The 18,937-nt window shown below is 29.5% G+C and overlaps 3 protein-coding genes across 3 annotated transcripts in view; 1 reads left to right on the top strand and 2 right to left on the bottom strand.

Moving 5' to 3' along the window:
- The window catches only part of LOC101505399 (molybdopterin biosynthesis protein CNX1), an 8,048-nt gene extending 574 nt beyond the window's left edge, over positions 1-7,474 (top strand). The window contains exons 2-14 of the mRNA XM_073365173.1: positions 1-72; positions 181-307; positions 414-544; positions 1,450-1,551; positions 1,701-1,784; positions 2,627-2,854; positions 3,045-3,223; positions 3,305-3,409; positions 3,599-3,907; positions 5,078-5,235; positions 5,331-5,437; positions 6,003-6,059; positions 6,941-7,474. The exon at positions 1-72 is cut by the window's left edge and continues 13 nt beyond it. Coding sequence (XP_073221274.1) covers positions 1-72; positions 181-307; positions 414-544; positions 1,450-1,551; positions 1,701-1,784; positions 2,627-2,854; positions 3,045-3,223; positions 3,305-3,409; positions 3,599-3,907; positions 5,078-5,235; positions 5,331-5,437; positions 6,003-6,059; positions 6,941-7,153 — 1,872 coding nt within the window. The 3' untranslated portion in view covers positions 7,154-7,474. The remainder of the gene's footprint in view (positions 73-180; positions 308-413; positions 545-1,449; positions 1,552-1,700; positions 1,785-2,626; positions 2,855-3,044; positions 3,224-3,304; positions 3,410-3,598; positions 3,908-5,077; positions 5,236-5,330; positions 5,438-6,002; positions 6,060-6,940) is intronic.
- LOC101505080 (uncharacterized) lies at positions 7,428-9,545 on the bottom strand. Its single transcript, XM_004491099.4, has 2 exons — positions 9,363-9,545; positions 7,428-8,321 (listed from the first exon to the last, which is right to left on the bottom strand). The coding sequence occupies exons 1-2, from the start codon at positions 9,463-9,465 to the stop codon at positions 7,513-7,515; spliced, it is 912 nt and encodes a 303-aa protein (XP_004491156.1). The 5' UTR covers positions 9,466-9,545; the 3' UTR covers positions 7,428-7,512.
- A 3,252-nt stretch (positions 9,546-12,797) lies between these two features.
- LOC101504756 (uncharacterized) lies at positions 12,798-14,446 on the bottom strand. The gene is made up of 2 exons (XM_004491098.4): positions 14,253-14,446; positions 12,798-13,661 (listed from the first exon to the last, which is right to left on the bottom strand). The coding sequence occupies exons 1-2, from the start codon at positions 14,359-14,361 to the stop codon at positions 12,964-12,966; spliced, it is 807 nt and encodes a 268-aa protein (XP_004491155.1). The 5' UTR covers positions 14,362-14,446; the 3' UTR covers positions 12,798-12,963.
- Positions 14,447-18,937: the final 4,491 nt, after the last annotated feature.

Here is an 18,937-nt window from a genome sequence, read left to right as displayed (position 1 = left end):
GCTCTTGGTAAGGTCTTAGCTCAAGACGTTACCGCCCCTGATCCTTTACCTCCTTACCCTGCTTCTATCAAGGTTTCAATACTTTCATTTCCCTTTTTTTTTTAATTATCATTATTCTTCACTTTAAACTAACTAACTTCAAACAAAACGGCCTTGGGCTTCGGCTTGGGCTTCGGACAGGACGGTTATGCTGTTATAGCTTCAGATGGGCCTGGTGAATACCCGGTGATTGCTGAATCAAGAGCTGGTGATGATGCTCTTGGTGTTACTCTTATTCCTGGAACTGTTGCTTATGTAACAACTGGAGGTGAATTGTTTACTCTTTAATATTCAATTCTTCATATGTGAAATTGGGATAATCGATTTAAGTTAGTTAAGCTAGGGTTTAATAATTGTGATTTCTGATGTTTCAGGACCTATACCTGATGGCGCTGATGCAGTTGTTCAAGTTGAAGATACTGAAAAAGTCAACAATGGTGAAGATGAGTCTCCACGGGTTAGAATATTGGTCAAAACTACTCGAGGCAATGATATACGACCAGTGGTATGTATCAATGTTATTAGTATCATTCATTCCTCTAGAGTCACTGTTTGATTTGATATTCACGTTAAGACTTTTGTTTATGTTTTACTGATTTACCAAAATTATTACATGTGATGTCCGATTTTATCCGGTTTGAATTGCGTGACTGCATCCAATGCATGATTTGTTGGGAACCAAGACTGTACGAAATGTGAATTTGGATTATGTGCAATTATAAATCACACACATTCATAGTGTCAGCAAGCATATCGGTGACTGTTGGATCAAGATTCGATTAATTAGATTTCGAACTCAATATTATAGAAGTTTTTAAAAAATAAATCAAAATCTCCTTGGTTTCTGCACCATCAGGTCGAACCAACGGCAACCAATGTGCTGAATAAGTGAACGTGTGAATTTATGACTGCATTAAATCCAAATCCTTGAAATGTATGATTATCAATATAATACAACACGATTCAACGGTTGGATTCGTAAAATTCGTATTCTATACAAAGTTATTAGAGATGTAAATATGTTAAGTCTGACATGCAGTGTCAATAGATCCTGACTCATATACACACACACACACACATAATACTATGTAGCATCGATACACAAAAATATTGGGTGTGTCACACTCGATACATATCAATACGCAAATATGATGTGACACACATTTGTTGATGGGGACTTCCTGTATCTATACTTAACATAATCACAGTGACAATTTTAATGTCATTGGACTTCACGCCAGTTCATTGTTTATTAACTTAAACTTCTACTAGATGATCAAAATAAGTTAACTTTTTATTCTTTCACTTTTTTTAAGTACCTAGCATTCTATGTATTATAATATTGATGTTTTGATGTAATAGGTGATCTATGATTTTGTGGTTCATTCATCCAAAAGTATTCATTGACAGGGAATTGATATTGAGAAAGATGCAGTGGTCTTAACATCTGGAGAAATATTAGGTGCTTCTGAAATTGGCTTGCTTGCTACAGTTGGTGTGACGACGGTAAAGGTACAGTCTATACTCTGAGTTAGCTTCTTCTCATAACTGAACGTGGTTTTTATTTAGTTCCTTGCATGGAGGAACTTTTATGCGCCCTTTTGGATACAAGTGTTTTACTATTGATATATGTAATGATGGCAAATAATGCTTTGGTGCAGGTGTATCCTACTCCAACTGTTGCTGTTCTTTCTACTGGAGATGAGCTTGTAGAGCCATCTACTGGGCATCTAAGTCGTGGTCAGGTATTGTTATGGAGGACTAGGACTTGTCAGATGAGTTCATTAAATTTTTGTGAAGATACCTGGTAGGAACAATAATATTTTAGTCATTAAAACTGAATGTGTAAGCTGGTTTTTGGACTTGAATCAAGTTCAATATAAGCTTCAATAGTTTCTTATATGGTTACTAGTGCAATACAATGCAGACTACCTATAAATGAAATTTCCATCCAGAAGATCTGATTTAAAAGAACAGTTACAAGGGAGACATTGACATAAAATGCATTTTCAAAAAATGCCAATTTGGATATTTTCTTTAATAGATCATTAACATGCTGATGTGTGTTTGGTTTTCATTATAGCCTTCCCCACTGCTTTTATTTTTTAGGTTCTAATACTACTCATTAGATTAGTAAAACTAATGATATCATAATATTTGGTCCAGAAAAATTACTCGATCAATATTTGTGTCAACCTAGCGGCATTACAGACATTAACATGGCTGCGTGCTTTGGTTTTAGCATAATATGTTGGTGAATGAGGGTTGAACTTAGCCACAAACTATATAGTGGAGTAGTATGTACGTGGAAATTCAATGCTCAATCCACTCACTTGAGGCTCAGCGATTGAGGCTTAAATCAATCCTGTTATGGCACTTGAATTTTAATAAATATGTGTTTTTAGATGTAAATTTCTATGTATATGTATGTATGTATTGTTTAAAATTTGTACTTATTTTACCAAGTTAATCAACTTTCCATTTGTTTGCTATATGTTTGGATATTTCATGTAGTTTACATGAGTTGTTTGGTAAATATAATTATGTAATTAAAACAAACGTAAGTTAATACATAGATCCTTTGCAGATCAGGGACTCTAATCGTGCCATGCTGCTGGCAGCTGCAGTACAGCATCAGTGCAAAGTTGTGGATCTTGGTATTGCTAAGGATGATGAAGAAGGCCAAGGAAGGATCTTGGATAAGGCTTTTGCTTCTGGAATTAACATTCTCCTAACTTCTGGAGGTGTTTCAATGGGAGACAAAGATTTTATTCGGCCCTTGCTTGAAAAGAGAGGAAAAGTACATTTCGATAAGGTTATGTCAAGTTTTATTTGATTCTTATTGGTCATTCTGATGTTCCTGTTATTTGGTTTGTTGGTGCGAGTTGTATGTTGTATTGCGGCAGTTGTAAAAATAGTAAGTATTTAAATTTGTTGTCTAATGCTTTGGTGGGTGTGATTTCATAAATCATGGTATCTTAGCTCAGGAATTATCTATCTTTCAGGTGTTTATTAAACCAGGCAAGCCATTTACTTTTGCAGAGATTGACTCTCAATCAACAGAAAGTAAAATTCTAGCTTTTGGACTTCCTGGAAATCCTGTCAGCTCTTCAGTTTGCTTTCATCTCTTTGTGGTCCCTGCTATACGTCAGGTTGCGGGGTGGACAAATCCTCATCATCTGAGGTTTGCATAAACTTCTAAAGGATACTTGTTGAGATGGCACACTTGCTTTCTCTTGGATTGATTTCATTCATTTCTGTGTAGAGTGCAAGTTCGGCTTCAACATCCCATAAAGACAGATCCATTTAGACCAGAATATCATCGTGCCACTGTTATGTGGACTGACAATGATGGAACAGGCAGCCCTGGGTAAGTTGGTGATGAATTGCATTGTTGTGGTTTTATTCAGAAGAATCTAGTGTAGATCTGTTTTCTTTATGGCACATGTTTTTTAGGGGGAGGGATGTATTTACTTGTTTTCCAGATGCTAGTTGCAATGCCATTGTTTGATCGAGTCTCTCTAATGAATGAGCTTTATTTTCTGCCAATGAATTATAGTTTTGTCGCCGAGAGCACTGGTCACCAGAGGAGCAGTCGACTACTTAGTATGAAGTCAGCTAATGCCTTATTGGAGTTTCCAGCAACAGGCAGTGTTGTATCTGCTAGGACCCCTGTTGCAGCTATCATAATTTCTAACCTAAGACCCGTGGCTTTTGGCAAGAAGCATATATCATCAGAATCAACCTTTGCTTTGCCAGCAATTAAATCAGATAAAATAACTTCAGATTCTTCTGAGGGTGCTGACGTCAGAGTGGCTATTCTTACAGTAAGTGATACAGTTGCTATGGGGGCTGGCCCAGATCGAAGGTATGGTTGACCTTCATTCGTATTTTATAAAGTTAAAACAGTAGTTTTTTCACTTTCTAGATGCTTCTAATTCACCACACAAAATCTTTTTTTATGAAACAAACTGGTAAGTTACATGATTATAAAAAAGGTCGATGAGCTATTGGCCATATTCAGCATATTTGTTGTTGTCCTATAAGGCCAGCGATAAGTTTTTGTTGTTTCTTGTTGATTGGGTGCATCTAGTGTACTCTTCCAAACCAAGGAACTAATTTCTGTCGATGCTAGAGGACTGGAGCTAGTAGGGGTTTGTTCTTATTTTAGATCTGGATATGATATCTCATCTTCAACAGCATTTGTATGCTATTGAAAAAGTTATATCAACTAGTATTGTCATAATTGTTAAATCACCTTCTTCGCAGTTGGATTAGGCTGAATTGCATCTAGATACACCTCTTTTAATCATTATTTGGAAGAGGTCACAAAGTTGATGCCAAACTAAAGAGCAAACTTAATATTAGCCAATGCCAAAAGGGGTATTGGATGTACTGAGTGTTCTGCAACAGTCTTGAAGTTGGAGCTTTAGGAGATAAGAATTTCAGTTTTATCTATTCTGTTTTAGGTGTGGTGTTGACTTTAGAAATCAGCTTTATCTACGTGGTATCAGCTTATGCTTCATATTATTGAATTTCCATTTATCTTACACTTGAGGTTTTCAGTGTTTTATGAATGTAATAATAAGAGTGTACTTTCCTTTTATATCCTGTTTATTTTTCATTTTATCTCTTTCTCAGTCTGGTTGTTTGCCCATTGCTTTGCAAATTGTTTTGAGAGCTGTGAAGTCTTTTACCAAAATTTGCACAAATTATGATGAAAGGAATGGGCTGTCGGCTGTTGCCATTTTGTGTTTGTGTGGGTGTGGGATTCAATAATAATCAGAAAATAAATGTCATTATTTATGTTTTCCAATGTTTTAAAATCCAAACCAGATATAGCTAAGTAATGGTTTGATTACTTCAACAAGTTAAATTTGTGGTCAAACCATGATTGAGCCGGAAGATATAATAAGAAGTAATTGGACCAGAGACATAGATGGTTCACGGTTTGATTGGTTCAACTAGGCAGTCCTGGCTAGTTTTAAAATCATTGGTATTAGCTTTAAAGGTTGCTGACTTCTTTACAATTAAACAGTGGTCCCAGGGCAGTTTCTGTTATTAATTCTTCTTCGGAAAGGCTAGGTGGTGCCAGAGTTGTAGCAACTTCTGTGGTTCCGGATAATGTGACGAAAATTCAGGACATTCTAAGAAGATGGAGTGATAATGAACAAATGGATCTTATAATTACTCTAGGTACATTTCTATGTAACCTGTCAGTTTCTCTCTAAAGAGTTAAACTTATAGTTGTGTTGAGTTGACTTCCATTGTTTTTATCTTTGCCAATCAAGGTGGGACTGGCTTTACCTCACGAGATGTAACACCGGAAGCTACAAAAGAGTTGATTGAAAAAGAAACACCTGGTCTTTTGTATGTAATGATGCAAGAGAGTTTAAAGGTAAGAGCAGCTATGCTTATATTATTCAGCTTAGAAATTATAGTTATGTCTTTTCTATGTTGTGGTTTCTCATTTTCTTACTTTCTGAATTTTTGTTTTACACATCTTTATTTTCCAAATTAATGTTCAAAGAATCAGTTTTTATCATTATGGCTACTTTAGAGTAATGCTATTTTTGTAAACTGTTATTTGCAAGCTCCATGCAATGATATCTATTTGGATCTGAAGTAAAAATTAAAACACATTCATTTGATAACAAAGTAAAAAAATGATTTTTCCTCAAAAAAAAGTAAAAAGATGATTTAGTCAAGAAGTTTATCCAAGTAGAAATATTCATATTTATTTAATTTTAAAGGAAGATCAACCTTTTAATTTCTTAATTTTCTCTTCAGTCTTTATGAATGATGCAATTTTTATGCATACTTAATTATGTTGATATCCCATGCATTCTCAGCCCTGCTTCTCTGGTAAGTTTGGAATTGGTATTCACTGATCTTTTAAATGTACTGTTTACAGTGAAAGATAATTCTCAAGTGTCTTTGTTGTCATTTCTTGGCATAAACAGGTGACTCCGTCAGCAATGCTTTCACGCTCTGCAGCTGGAATCAGAGGATCAACCTTGGTAAGTCAAAAATGCCAAAAATTCTATATCTACTTTAAAGTATAATGGATGGAAGCTGAGCTTTGACTCTCTACAAATTTTCCCCATTGTTTTATTGGTAACAAATTATTTACGAAACATTTTATAAATTATGGAGTAAGTCTGTCAATCATCCTATGTTTTCCCCCCTCTAAAACACCTTCCCGAGTGATTGTGAATTAAGCACCTCAAGTGCCACGTTAATTTGTAAAAGAACATTGATAACAATTGATTCATTTTTAAATGTTTATTGGTTTTGCAAAGTTCTCTTTTCTTTATGGGCTGTTGTAGAAAAATATCTTAATCTCCTATTTGTAAAATCTTCTATTGAAAGTGACAAATATTAACTGTGGCAGTTAGAAAGTCCCTTTAGTCTAAATTAATTGAAAGGACCAACACAAATTGTATGATGAAAGCCTTGCAGGTTATCAAATGAATAGAAAAAGGATAATCTTCCATGTCTTGTTAGATGTTAGTTTCATGGGCTTACATTGCCTATTCTATTTAGTCTTCGCACTTGGGAAATTCAAATCATCATATAGACTTTGAAGCTTCTCTTTTCTCCGGTCTTCCTGTTTTTCACTTTCAATCCCAAATATGTGTACAGAAAATAGGTTTTTTTTCCCACCATTTCCTGCATAAATCTTTGAAAATGGAAAACAAAGTAAAAACAAGGCAAGGTGGCAGCTTTGTAATTAAAAGTGGAAAAAAAAATATTTTCTGAAATAAAAAATGCTCTAAGTTTATTTATATTGTTCTCAATTATTTGGCTCTGACACCCTGAATTCAGACATATATAATTTGAGTGACTTGAGACTTGTATTTACTGGCTAAGTTATGATCTTCGATTGGTTAATATTCAGATTATTAACATGCCGGGAAACCCAAATGCTGTTGCTGAATGTATGGAAGCTTTATTGCCAGCACTTAAGCATGGCTTAAAGCAGCTAAGGGGAGACAAGAGAGAAAAACATCCTCGGCACACTCCTCATGCCGAAGCAGTTCCTACAGATGTTTGGGAACAGAGTTATATGTCAGCCACCGGTGGTGAGGTCTCTTGTTCCTGTTGTAAGTAAATTCAATTAAATTTTGTGCTTTGCTTCCTCCTTTTGCCTTCAATCATCCTTAGAGGGAATCAATCGGCTATGTTTACTATCTGATGCGAGTGGAATGGATTAGATGAAATAAACAAAATGAGGTGAAATTACCTTTTTGTTATTTGAATATTTCATTTTGTAATAAAATGCAAAGGAGTAAAAGAGAATATAGATGTTTGTGTATGAAATATAGAATAGATTTACATGACAATTGAACTGAAATACAGTTGAGAAACTGGCAGAGTCTGGACTATTTTAATAATTTTATTCTTTTATTGAATATATGAATTTAAACGCAAATGAATATAATATAATGCACTTTCACAAATAATAGTACATCAGTAAGGGGATAATAACAGCTCTTCGAAGTTGTTCCATTCTTCCTGAGATGATCTGAAAGCATTTCTACAATAAAGCCCAACACCCACGACCAAGAAGATGAGCATGATCCATGCGACCAATTTCTTCCACTTGTTAAGCCCTGCGGTCGAAACTCCAACGGCTTCATTTTCATCCTGATTAGAGAGTGCCTTAGAGAGAGAGAAATCTATAAACCTAGTTTTGGTTCTTGCAACAAACTTGGCACCTTTGGTTTTTGGAGCTACAGAGGTTGCTGCATCTGTTGTCTCTGTTGAGCCATCAGTGGTCACTTTCTCAGCCACTTTGTCTATTTTAGCTGCCTCCATCTGTGGTGGTGTATTTTGATCAGAGACATCATCAGTCTTTGTTTCTGCTTTCTCTTCTGTCGCTTTTGGGGTGCCCTCTTGAACACCCTTTTGCTCATCAACCTTTTGTGATGGTTCCTCTGGCCTTGGAGCTTCTTCTCGTGGATTTGTTGTTGTTGTTGTTGGTTCCTTTGGCCTTCGAGCTTCTTCTGGAGGATTTGTTGTTGTTGTTTGTTCCTTTCGCCTTGGAGCTTCTTCTGGAGGATTTGTTGTTGTTTCCTTTGGCTTATTCAGTTTGGCAAATTTAACAGTTAATTTGCCACCCTCAAATGTTGCAGTCACACTGTCTGTGTTATAATCAGAAGGAATGGGAAATTCTAATTTGAAACGACGCCATCTATTCAGAAAGGTCTGTCGTTCACCCATCAGCCTTAGGGCAGGTTTTGAGGTCACTTGAACCTTCATTTGATCCCTTGTGTATCCTGCATGTTAAAAGACTTTAATGTGTATATAAAATGTATTTTTGGGATAAAAAATAGATGAAAATTTGTTTCACCTGCAAATTAATCAAAAGTTAAGAGTGTCTATAAATGGAAAATAGTTGTGTTATCTTATGAGTTATTTATTGTGTGACTTTGTTTCAGTAAAAAATGTATAGTATAATCATTTTATTATTTTAACCTGCTTACTCTAAATTTATTAAAACATGAATTTGGCGGATAGATAAGTGCGCAACTCCTTTGTCAAAAATAGTAAAGTGCAAGTCAAATCGTTCAACGGCCATAATGAATAGGTTTATGAAATTTTACTTCCTTAACTTTTTTTTTAAAATTTTGCAGAGACCAATTTTTAAATTTTTTTTTGTATGTCTAAAAAATAGAAGTAAATGAAATGCATAGATATTGGTCCTATTACTTATATAATATAGGTTAAATTGCATCAAATGACTATAAACTTAATTTCAGTTAACGTTTTAGTTTTTTATTTTTATTTTTTTTATTTGGTATTTTATTTTAATTTTAAGTAACAATTTATAATATTATTTTTCTTTTTACAAAAAAATCATAAAAAATTTCAAACAAAATCTATAAAATTAATAATATCTTCAATATAATGCAAATTTCATCAAATGCATAACTTAATTATTCAAATAAATTCATTTTCATCTTCAACAAATCAAATAAATAATAGAAGTTATGAATTTGATTAAATTTGTATTTTGTTGAAGATGATAATGAATTTTATGGATTTTGTTTAAAAAATTTGATGATTTATTTTGAAATTTTATAAAATAAAGACAATATTGTTGACATTTTAAAACATAAAATATTAAATTGTCATTTAAAATTAAAATAAAGGACCAACTTGAAGAAAAAAAATGATTAAAATGTTTATTATTGTAATTTTTTTTATACTACTATAAGCATATGATAATTAAGTTTTAATTAGTGTGTGATATAGAATTCCAAAATTTTCTTTTGACAAGATGAGTTCAAGATTTGAAAACTTGAAAAAATGTTTACCTGGCAGCATAACAGTGAAACGCCCATCATTTTTATCCCATTCATGAGGTGGTTCAAAGTCTTCATAGACACGATCAGCTGCTGTCTGTGTCTTTGTATCCATTATTTTGTCTTTCGTTGTCTTTTTCTTTTATGTATCTTTGCCTCTTAGTAATTGAATGAATTGGTCATGTCATGGTGTTTCTTTTATACTCATTGAATTCATGAGAGAAGTATTTAGCATGCATTTTGCACGCAAATTCTTGTTCATTTACATTTTATTTGGTTTATTACTTTCTTTTCGTGCAAACATTATGTTATTTCTGTTTATGACTTTAGTCTGTCTGGTGTAACAAGATAAATAATATGCTTTAGCAACAAATGAGGTGACCTCATACCTTGGTAATGCTAAAATCTAAATTCCAAATTCCAAAATTTTGTTCTTAGTATCCCGACAGATTATTCTAGAGCTTTTACCTTCAGCTTAAGACATGAGCTATATGTTTCCATTTTCACACCTTATAAGTTCCCTTTTATTAATCTAAATTTAATTGGTAAGGAATTCACTATTAATCTTTAATTGCTAAGGAATTCACACATGTTCCGAGAACGTAAGTTCAACTCCCGTGATTAGAGCCGTTAATTTCACAAATTTATTAATTATTGATCCTATATTACATATTGGAAGGATAAAAAAATTTATAGTTTAAAAGGCTTTTAAAAAAGAATGCTTCAAAAACAAAAAATCTCTTAAAATTTTGTGGGTTTAGGTAGGCCTATAGGAAGAAAAAAAAATGATATTTTATTAAAAAACTTCGAATTTCTTTTTTTATTAAAAAATATTTACAATTTTTTATTTTTTCTTTCAAATTATTTTTTATTAAAAAAATTGATTTAAAAATTTTTTTGAAAAAAAAATATTTTAGATTTTCTTGAAACTTTTTTTTGAGAAAAATAAATATTGAAATTTTTCAATAAAAGTATCTTAATTAACATAACCGTGATCCTATAAGCCTTTCATTAAACCCACAAAATATAATAAAATAATGAGCCGGAGAAGATTTTACCCTACACCCTCACACATAAACGTGTCACCCCTAAGTTGGAGAAGATTTCAGAATTTTCGAAAAATTCATAATTTTCGAGATAAGAAAATTTTAAAATTTTTTAAATTTAGAAACTTTAGAAACTTTTTACACTTGAAAACTTTCAAAGTTTTTTAAATTTTCGAAATATAATCTTTATTTCGAAAATTTAAAAAGTTTTGAAAGTTTTTAAATATAGAAAGTTTTGAAAGTTTTCAAATTTAAAAAGTTTCTAAATTTAAAATTTTATGAAAGTTTTTAAATATGAAAAATTGTGAAACTTTTTTATTTCAAAAGTTTTGAATTGTTCAAAATTTTTAAAAATTCTGAATAAATAAAAAATTTAAAAAGGTAAAATTGTATTTTTATATTGATTTGAGGGGTGACAAATTTAGATATAAAAGCATAATATTACAAGTTTAATATGAGATTTTTTAAAGGGACTTAAAACTTTGAAGTTTTATTGACAACTCTACCTCCGATTAGTGTAGAGATCTTATTGGTGGATAATCTCTAAGTATTGTCGATGCACTATAAACATCTACGTTAAAATCCAATACATCTAAATCTTTTTATTAAAAAAAAACTAAGTTATAATCATCACAAAAAGTCATCTTTGATAGTCTAAGTCAATATTCGGAATCGAAGTTGAAACAAAATTTCCACATTCTAATGTCATTTAGCCGTGGTTTCTTAATATAAAATGACTTATATCTAAAATATTTATACAAAAGTGAATTGAACAATACTATAAATTATATATTTTTTAGTTATAATCAATTTTAGAGACAATCAATTATATTTTAGAATATCCAAATATCTTTAAATCAATTTTATATTTGTCAAATGTAGAATCAAATATACATTAAAGTTTTACGGGTGAGTTCAATCATAATTAATCATAATATCATGTCGTAACATATTATTTGTGAGCTCCGAGCTATGATTAGATGTTTGTATCAATTAAGTACCTCTATTATCATATTCAAACAATGTTATGAACATCAAGACTTGTCGTATGGTCTTACGTGACTAAATAACTGGAGTTCAATAAAACCGTAAATAATTGGTGAACCCAATAAAAATTAGCGGTTAATTGGTTTGAACAAGTTTTCTGGAAATTCAAAATTTCTATATTTTTTTAGAATTCTAAAATGAGAAAATGGAGAAGAAGACGAAGAGTTGTAAAATAGAACGAGATACTAATATATATATAAACATAAATTATTTTAAATTCAACTTATTTTTAAATAAAATTCATTTTACAAGATTAATTTTTGTCACTTTAAAAGCTCCAAATTATGTGAGGGAAAAAGTTAAATTAATTAGGTGCAAACCACTTCATTTTTCGGTGCTTATGACAATGAGACTTTCTGAATATTATTTACACACAAAGTATAAGGAAAAGATAAAAAGAATATTTAGTTTATTACGGTCAATTATATTTTAATTTTAATTTATATTTAAGACTAAACATATTAGTTAGTTTAGATTAGTGAAATAACTTATGAGCTTTCAACAGATTAATGTAGATATCTTATCACATCTTCTTAAAGAATATGTACTGACAAATGCTAATACATTTCAATAAAGTCCTATCCTAATGAATGTTTGTGCTAAAATAACATAAGAAAAAAAAACCCTAGTTTTTAAAGGGGTTAAAAATCTCAAACTATGGCTCAATTTCTTAACTTTTGTCAAGACAAATATTAAGTTAAAAGTTGTATAATAAACTATTCAACAGTTTAAAAATTTATTTTTTTAAAACAACTTCTAATTTTGTATTTTTTTATCTATATAATCTTTAATAAATGTCATATTGACTACGAGAATTCGAAAGAGTTTTAGAAATTTATATTGTTTATAATTTTTTTAAGTAAATGCATTGACACTTTGAATGATAGAGACGACATAAATAAACATAGGTATAAATAGAAGTATTTTAAAATAGTCATAAAAACTCTTAATTATTATTATTGTTATTATTTTTAATTTTTTTTATAAAATCCAAAATTGTTTCTTTACACAATCTATAAACTTAAGCCTGACACATGTTTTTGTGTATTACAATGACCAAATTCTAACAAGTAATGAATGGACCATGTTTAAATGTGATGTTGCAAAATCATTTAAGATGAATGAAGTACACATTATACCTTGAAGAAAAAAAAATGATCATAAGATCATATCCGACAATTTTCTACCGTCTTATATTTTGATTTATTATAATTGATCAAAATTTAAGTCGATCAAATCTAATTATAAGATCATCACCAACTTGAATCAACTATGATCTAATTCAACTTAAACGCATCAATCACAATCTCATTTTTTATTTTGAAATTCAAGTGAATAATATTAAAGTGAAAAATAACATTCAAATATAAAATTTATTAAGCGATATAATATCTAAGTATTACATTCTACACAATTTGATCCATCTTGATATAAAATATAGATATATAATCAAATTTGTTGTTTTGCTCCTTTATTGAATTTATTTATGCATTTACAAGAATGGACATGCATATATGTGATTAAAATTCCTTTGATTCTCCATGAAATGATTTTGATGATGACCAAAGTGCATTTTTGGCATATACACCAATCACCAAAACCAATAAAATGGCCACAATCAAATTCACCAACACCATACCCATCTTAGGCCTTGTGTCACCACAACCAAATCCTAATAATTGGTTAACATCCTTATCATTTCCTGATTTCAAACTTATACTAAAATCCAAAGCCCTTGTTTTCAATCTTTGTATCATCTTGCCCTTTTGTGTTCCTTGATCATTAATAGTGCTTTTATTTACTTCTTTTGTCTCTAACAACTCATCATTAGGCTTAACCTTATTTTCATCTTTTTTTTCTATTTTTTTATTTTCTTTTTCATCACTAATATTTTCTTTTGGTGACTCTTGTTGATCATCAATCACTTGTGCTTGTGTCTTAGGTTCATCACTATGTTGCTTTGGAATTGAAGCTTCTTGTGGTGGATTTGTGATAGTTTCTTGTTCTTGTGGCTTAATAGGGGTGATTAACTTAGGAAACTTGATTGATAATACTCCACGTTCAAACTTTGCACTCACTTCATTGGTGTCACAATATTGAGGAATTGTAAATTCTTTACCAAAACGATGCCATGTGTTATCATTGCCTTGTCTTTCACAATTGATCCTTAGGACACCATTTGAAGTCACTTGCACCCTCAATTGTTCCCTTGTGAATCCTTTTTTTTTTTTGTTGAAATTGAAAGTTCATACATTTATTAAAAATATGAGAAAGTGACTAAAAACAAAGAGCTAAAACGGTTTTACACTTACATCAAATATTGTAATAACAATATGTATTCTACAAAAATACCTTTCATTTTAATTGTATTAATTCATTATATGTTTTAAAATAATAAAATATTTTTGACAAAAATTGCACTCTTAAATTCTACCCCTTATATATGGGTCAAGATTCGTCCACTCCATAGTAAATTTTAATGGTATAACAATTTCATGTTGAATTTTAATATGAAAGAATTCAAATTCAAAATACCAATAAAAGAAATTAATATAATAAAGGAAAATCATGATAACATATACACAATTAGAAATGAGTAAAAACAAAATTAACATAGTCTTTAAACTCATATATGATATGTCTAATATTATGTACTTACAACAAAATATGATTAATGAATGAATTTAATTTTAAATTTGACATACATAATTTGAAGAAGAGATTTACTAAAATATACAAACTCATGGAAAAAAAGATTATGAAATCTGAAAAATTCAAATGGATTGGAGGTGAAAGAAATTAAAAATACCTGGCAACATTAGGACAAGTGTGGCATTTGCTTCATCTTCATTCCATTCAAAATATGGTTGCAAATCTTTGTATACACGACTACGTGTTGATTGTACCTTTTGATCCATGCTTGCAAATTTCAATATATGATTTTGTATGTTGGTTTTTTCTATTTATGTTGGAGAATCAAAGCTCTATCAATGTTGCTTTTATATGCATCAATTGGACATTATTATGTACTGTGCATGCCATTTTTAAATTAGTTATTGTAATTTATTGTTTTGTTTTATTACTTTCTTTTCGTGCAAACATTAGTCAAATGCTCCAATGCAAGAAAATTTATATGCTTTGGTCTCATCTAGGTGACTTTGTGTTTTGGCAATGTTATTGCAAAATTTTATTATGGGACAAAGATAAGAATTTTGGCATTTTTAAGCTATTATAAAACCATAGAATTTTAATATATTCTAGTATATATTTAACCTAAAAAAGTCGTTAATCTTGTATAAATTATTATATTTTGTTACCAGTATTTTACTATTAATAGGCGGAAATTATTAAATATAAAAAGTTTCGTATGTGAAAGAAAGTTTTTTTTTCTTTTTAAAATATATTCACCATCATTTAGCGCTTATTAATTTTTCTTAAAAGTTCAAATCTCTTAAATCTTTGTACGTTTAAGGTGTCTAAATCTTTTGTCACTCATATTAATTACATGTTAGATGTAAAAGAAAGTTTAAGAAATTAGAGTGAAATGTCTGATAAACTCAAAAAAACTTTGCATCTTTTGTTAGTTACTTCCAATACTAGGTAGTATCTTTATAAAAGTCCAAAAGGAATAAAAGGGAAGAATATAATGAATTAGTAAAAAAGATATCATGAGCTAAGTAATCTTGTTACTTTTTATTTTGTAAATTTGTTGGAACAAGATAAAACATGAAACCAAGCTCATTTCAAAGTTACTACATTAATTTCATAAATAATTTCAAACCAGTTAAGTAGATTTTGGAGTGATTCAAATTGATAGTAAATTTGACTTCTTTAAAATAAAAGATTTAAAAGAATAAAATACGAGTTTGATTATAATTACCTTTATCAAAAGATTAATTAACCTCTAATTAGTTTTGATACAATAAAAGCATAGCAAATAAATTTAATTGTCTCATAAATATGACTCATTTGTTAAATACGAAAACATTTTATATGTTAGAGCACATATCTCAATTTAAAATATCTATTTTTTTTTAACATTAGTGTATTTGTATCAAATCTAATCTGATTTAAATTTGAAAATCAACATCATTCATTAAACGATAAAAGAAATTCATTAAATTTGAAAAGAAAATTGATATATCACCATATTTATTTGAGTTAGGCTTTTCCTCAATGTTTTTAAAAGTCTTCAAAAACTCATTTGGATTTACCAATGAGATCATGGAATTGAGGGGAGAGAGAAGAAACTTCCTAAAAGCAAATATAAAATGAGCTTATTTTCTCACTTTACATGGACTTTAGAAGTATACTTCCAAATAAATATAAACTTTTTATCCTCTAGAAATATGAGTTTGAACAAAAACATCATTTTTTTCCTTTTGAAAATATAATTTCGAATTTATGTATAGTTTTTAAAAATATAGTGTCGCGGCCTAAAATTTCGAGTGTTTCTCGAATTCAATGAAGTCGCCACTAAAATTTATTTTAAAATAGAAAAAATATTGGAAAATCCTTAAAAATAAAACTATATAAAAAATGATCTTTGAAACCAAATTTTGAGTTCGGGAGTCGATTATGCATAGAGAAGGTATTAACACCATATGACATCTGTTAAAAATATGTTACCTATAATTAATTGCACAAAATTAATATTAACTTAAATATACTTATTTCTCCTTACTATCAAATATGAATATCAATTGTTTTTTAAACTAAATGTGTGCTTAAAAAAGAGAAGAGAAAAAAAAAAGATTTTTTATTAATGTGCTTGACAAGAGTGTGATCTTGCTTCTACGTATCTCCCGATGCGATGGAGAAATCAAAGCTACATAGTTCTTGGGTAGAAAATGCGGATGTGTTGATTGCTTTTAAAGAAATTATGTTTTGTTGTTGATAAAAAAAAAGAGTTGTTTTGACGGGAAGAAAAAAAAATGATTTGTTTGATTTGAATAATTATTTTGAAAAAAATGAGTTTTAAGACTATCGAGTTGTACAACTCGTGTATCAAAAACTCAAGGAGTAAAAAGATGTTTCATCTAGTTATTCCGTTTAAGAATATCTTTTGATATTTTCGGTTTTAAAATTGAGTTTTAAAGCCACCAAGTGGTACAACTTGTGTCTTAACAACTCAAACATTAAAAAGATGTCATATCTAATTAATCTAATATTTATTTATTGTGAATGTTTTTTTTAATAAACAAATATACATAGAGAAATAAGCTTTATTGTTAAGAGAGAGAGAGTCGAAGAGAACAAACTCACAAAAACGGCCATGAAAGGGGAGTTGCTCATGGTGGTGGTTCGTCTAGGGTCAAAGTTGACGGTGGTGGCTGAGTAAACGCTTTAGCGATAACACTCGTGGTGGTGGTTCGTCGGAGGTCAAAGTTGACAGAGGTGGTTGTGTGGACTCTATGACAGTAGTGCTTGTGGTGGTGATTTGTAGAGGTCGATTTGATGATGGTTTCCTAAGGGATTGCAAAGGATGATGAAGATGAGACTTCCATTTTTTGATGGAATGCAAAGTTTGATTGAGTGCAAAGTTTGATAGAGTGCAAAGTTTGATGAAGTGCAAAGTTGGTGAATATTCAAAAGGAGAGAAACATGGAAGCTTAAAATGTGGAGGATGAAAACCTGTACTATTTCTACCAAAAACAATATTTTTATTTGTTTGTTAGTTATTGTTACTTTTTATTTATTTATTTTTATATTTTTATGATTTTAATTGAACACTTTGTTAAAACATCAACGAGAATGTAAGCTCAATTATTAGAGTACATTTAAGAGTTTAATTTTGATTTCTTTTGAAACTTTTTAATACAATAAAATATTATCGTAAATATAAAATTGAGTTATTTTTATACATACATCCATATACACACAAACAAATATTTATAGGATAAGTATCGACACATTACTATTTTCTTTTGGTATGAATAGTTTGTTAATTTACGCTCACTTGATTTGTATTGTAGATAGAGTATATTACCATTTAATAATGTACACCCACTTGCTAATTTACAAATTAAGTGAGCATAAAATAGCAAATAATTAAAATTTAATGGCTATAATTATTATTGTCATTTTTTACAATAATAAAGTATTCTTATAAGAGTCACTAAAATTTAGAGTCGTCAATTAAGTCGTAAAGTTTAAAGTCTCTTTTAAAAAACTTTATACTAAATTCTTTAGGCCAAATTACATCCGCGATCCCTTAACTTAATTTCAGGTAACGTTTTAGTCCTTTATATTTTTTTTTCTGAGTTGATCCTTTATTTTAATTTTAAGTGACAATTTGATATTTTATGTTTTAAAATGTCAACAATGTTGTCCTCTTTTTTACAAAAATTCAAATAAATCATCAAATTTTTCAAACAAAACCCATAAAATTCATTATCATCTTCAATAAAATACAAATTTAATCAAATTCATAACTTAAATCTTGAAATAAACTCATATTTTTATTATTTATTTGATGTTGTTGGAGATGAAAATATGAGTGTATTTGAATATTTGAGTTATAGATTTGATAAAATTTGCATTATATTGAAGATGACTATTAATTTTATGGGTTTTGGTTGAAAATTTTGATGATTTTTTTGAATTTTTGTATAAAAAAGGATAACATTATTAAAATTTTAAAACATAAAATATCAAATTGTCACTTAAAATAAAAATAAAAGATCAAAAAATAAAATAAAAATAAAGAACTAAAACGTTACCTGAAATTAAGTTAAGGAATTATGGATGTAATTTAGCCAAAAAAGTGATACATAAGTACTTATATGATAAATGTTTGTAATTTATAAGTGATTAATAGTTTAATCAAATACGGTCTCAAAGAATATGTAAGATTATTGTAAATTATTATCGCAGCAACGACAAATAAAAGTTCATTATTTTGCCACATCATTTTGTACTTGTAACTGTATTTTGAAATTTAATTAATCGTATCACATTGAAAAATAAAAAGTTATTATTAGATGTTATGTAGTGTTTACATATTAAACTCTTTATTGGTTATATTATATATTATCTTCGAGACTTGTTTAAGATAGAGTGAGACCTAAAGTATGTTAAATGAGATATTTATGTACTCTTTCCGGCTATTATTGTAAGAGGAAAAAGTTACTTTTGGAAGTATTAAAAAATATAGTTAGTGCAATTGATTTTCTTGATTTTATGTAAAACACATTTAAATTTACTAATTCGTCTCTTTAAATAATAGAAGCCTGATAGCATTGTTTCTCTCTTTATTTTTTAACATATTTATCAAAACAGTCTTTCTATTTTAAAATTGGATTTTTTTTTTCATCTATGTTCACATTTTTTACAGTTTTGCTCTTAGTATAATTTTATCCTAAAAAATAATTACTTTTAGCCTAAAAATGGTAATTATTTGTCCTAAAAGTTGTATTTTCTCTTCAAGTGTATAATTGAGATTATGAATCCAATTTTTGTGTTAAAAATATCCATTTAACAAGTGAAAATTCT

This window comes from Cicer arietinum, chromosome 2 (genome assembly GCF_000331145.2).
Source record: "Cicer arietinum cultivar CDC Frontier isolate Library 1 chromosome 2, Cicar.CDCFrontier_v2.0, whole genome shotgun sequence".
NCBI lineage: Eukaryota > Viridiplantae > Streptophyta > Magnoliopsida > Fabales > Fabaceae > Cicer > Cicer arietinum.
This window is presented reverse-complemented; position numbering and strand designations above follow the sequence as displayed.

What these genes read in the sequence shown, in the direction of transcription:
- LOC101504756 (XM_004491098.4), bottom strand. Translation starts at nt 14,361, where the DNA reads ATGGATCAAAAGGTACAATCAACACGTAGTCGTGTATACAAAGATTTG. An exon ending in ACTTGTCCTAATGTTGCCAG is followed by an intron (nt 13,662 to 14,252) that starts GTATTTTTAATT and finishes AAAAAAAAAAAG; the next exon opens with GATTCACAAGGGAACAATTG.
- LOC101505080 (XM_004491099.4), bottom strand. Translation starts at nt 9,465, where the DNA reads ATGGATACAAAGACACAGACAGCAGCTGATCGTGTCTATGAAGACTTT. An exon ending in TTTCACTGTTATGCTGCCAG is followed by an intron (nt 8,322 to 9,362) that starts GTAAACATTTTT and finishes TTTAACATGCAG; the next exon opens with GATACACAAGGGATCAAATG.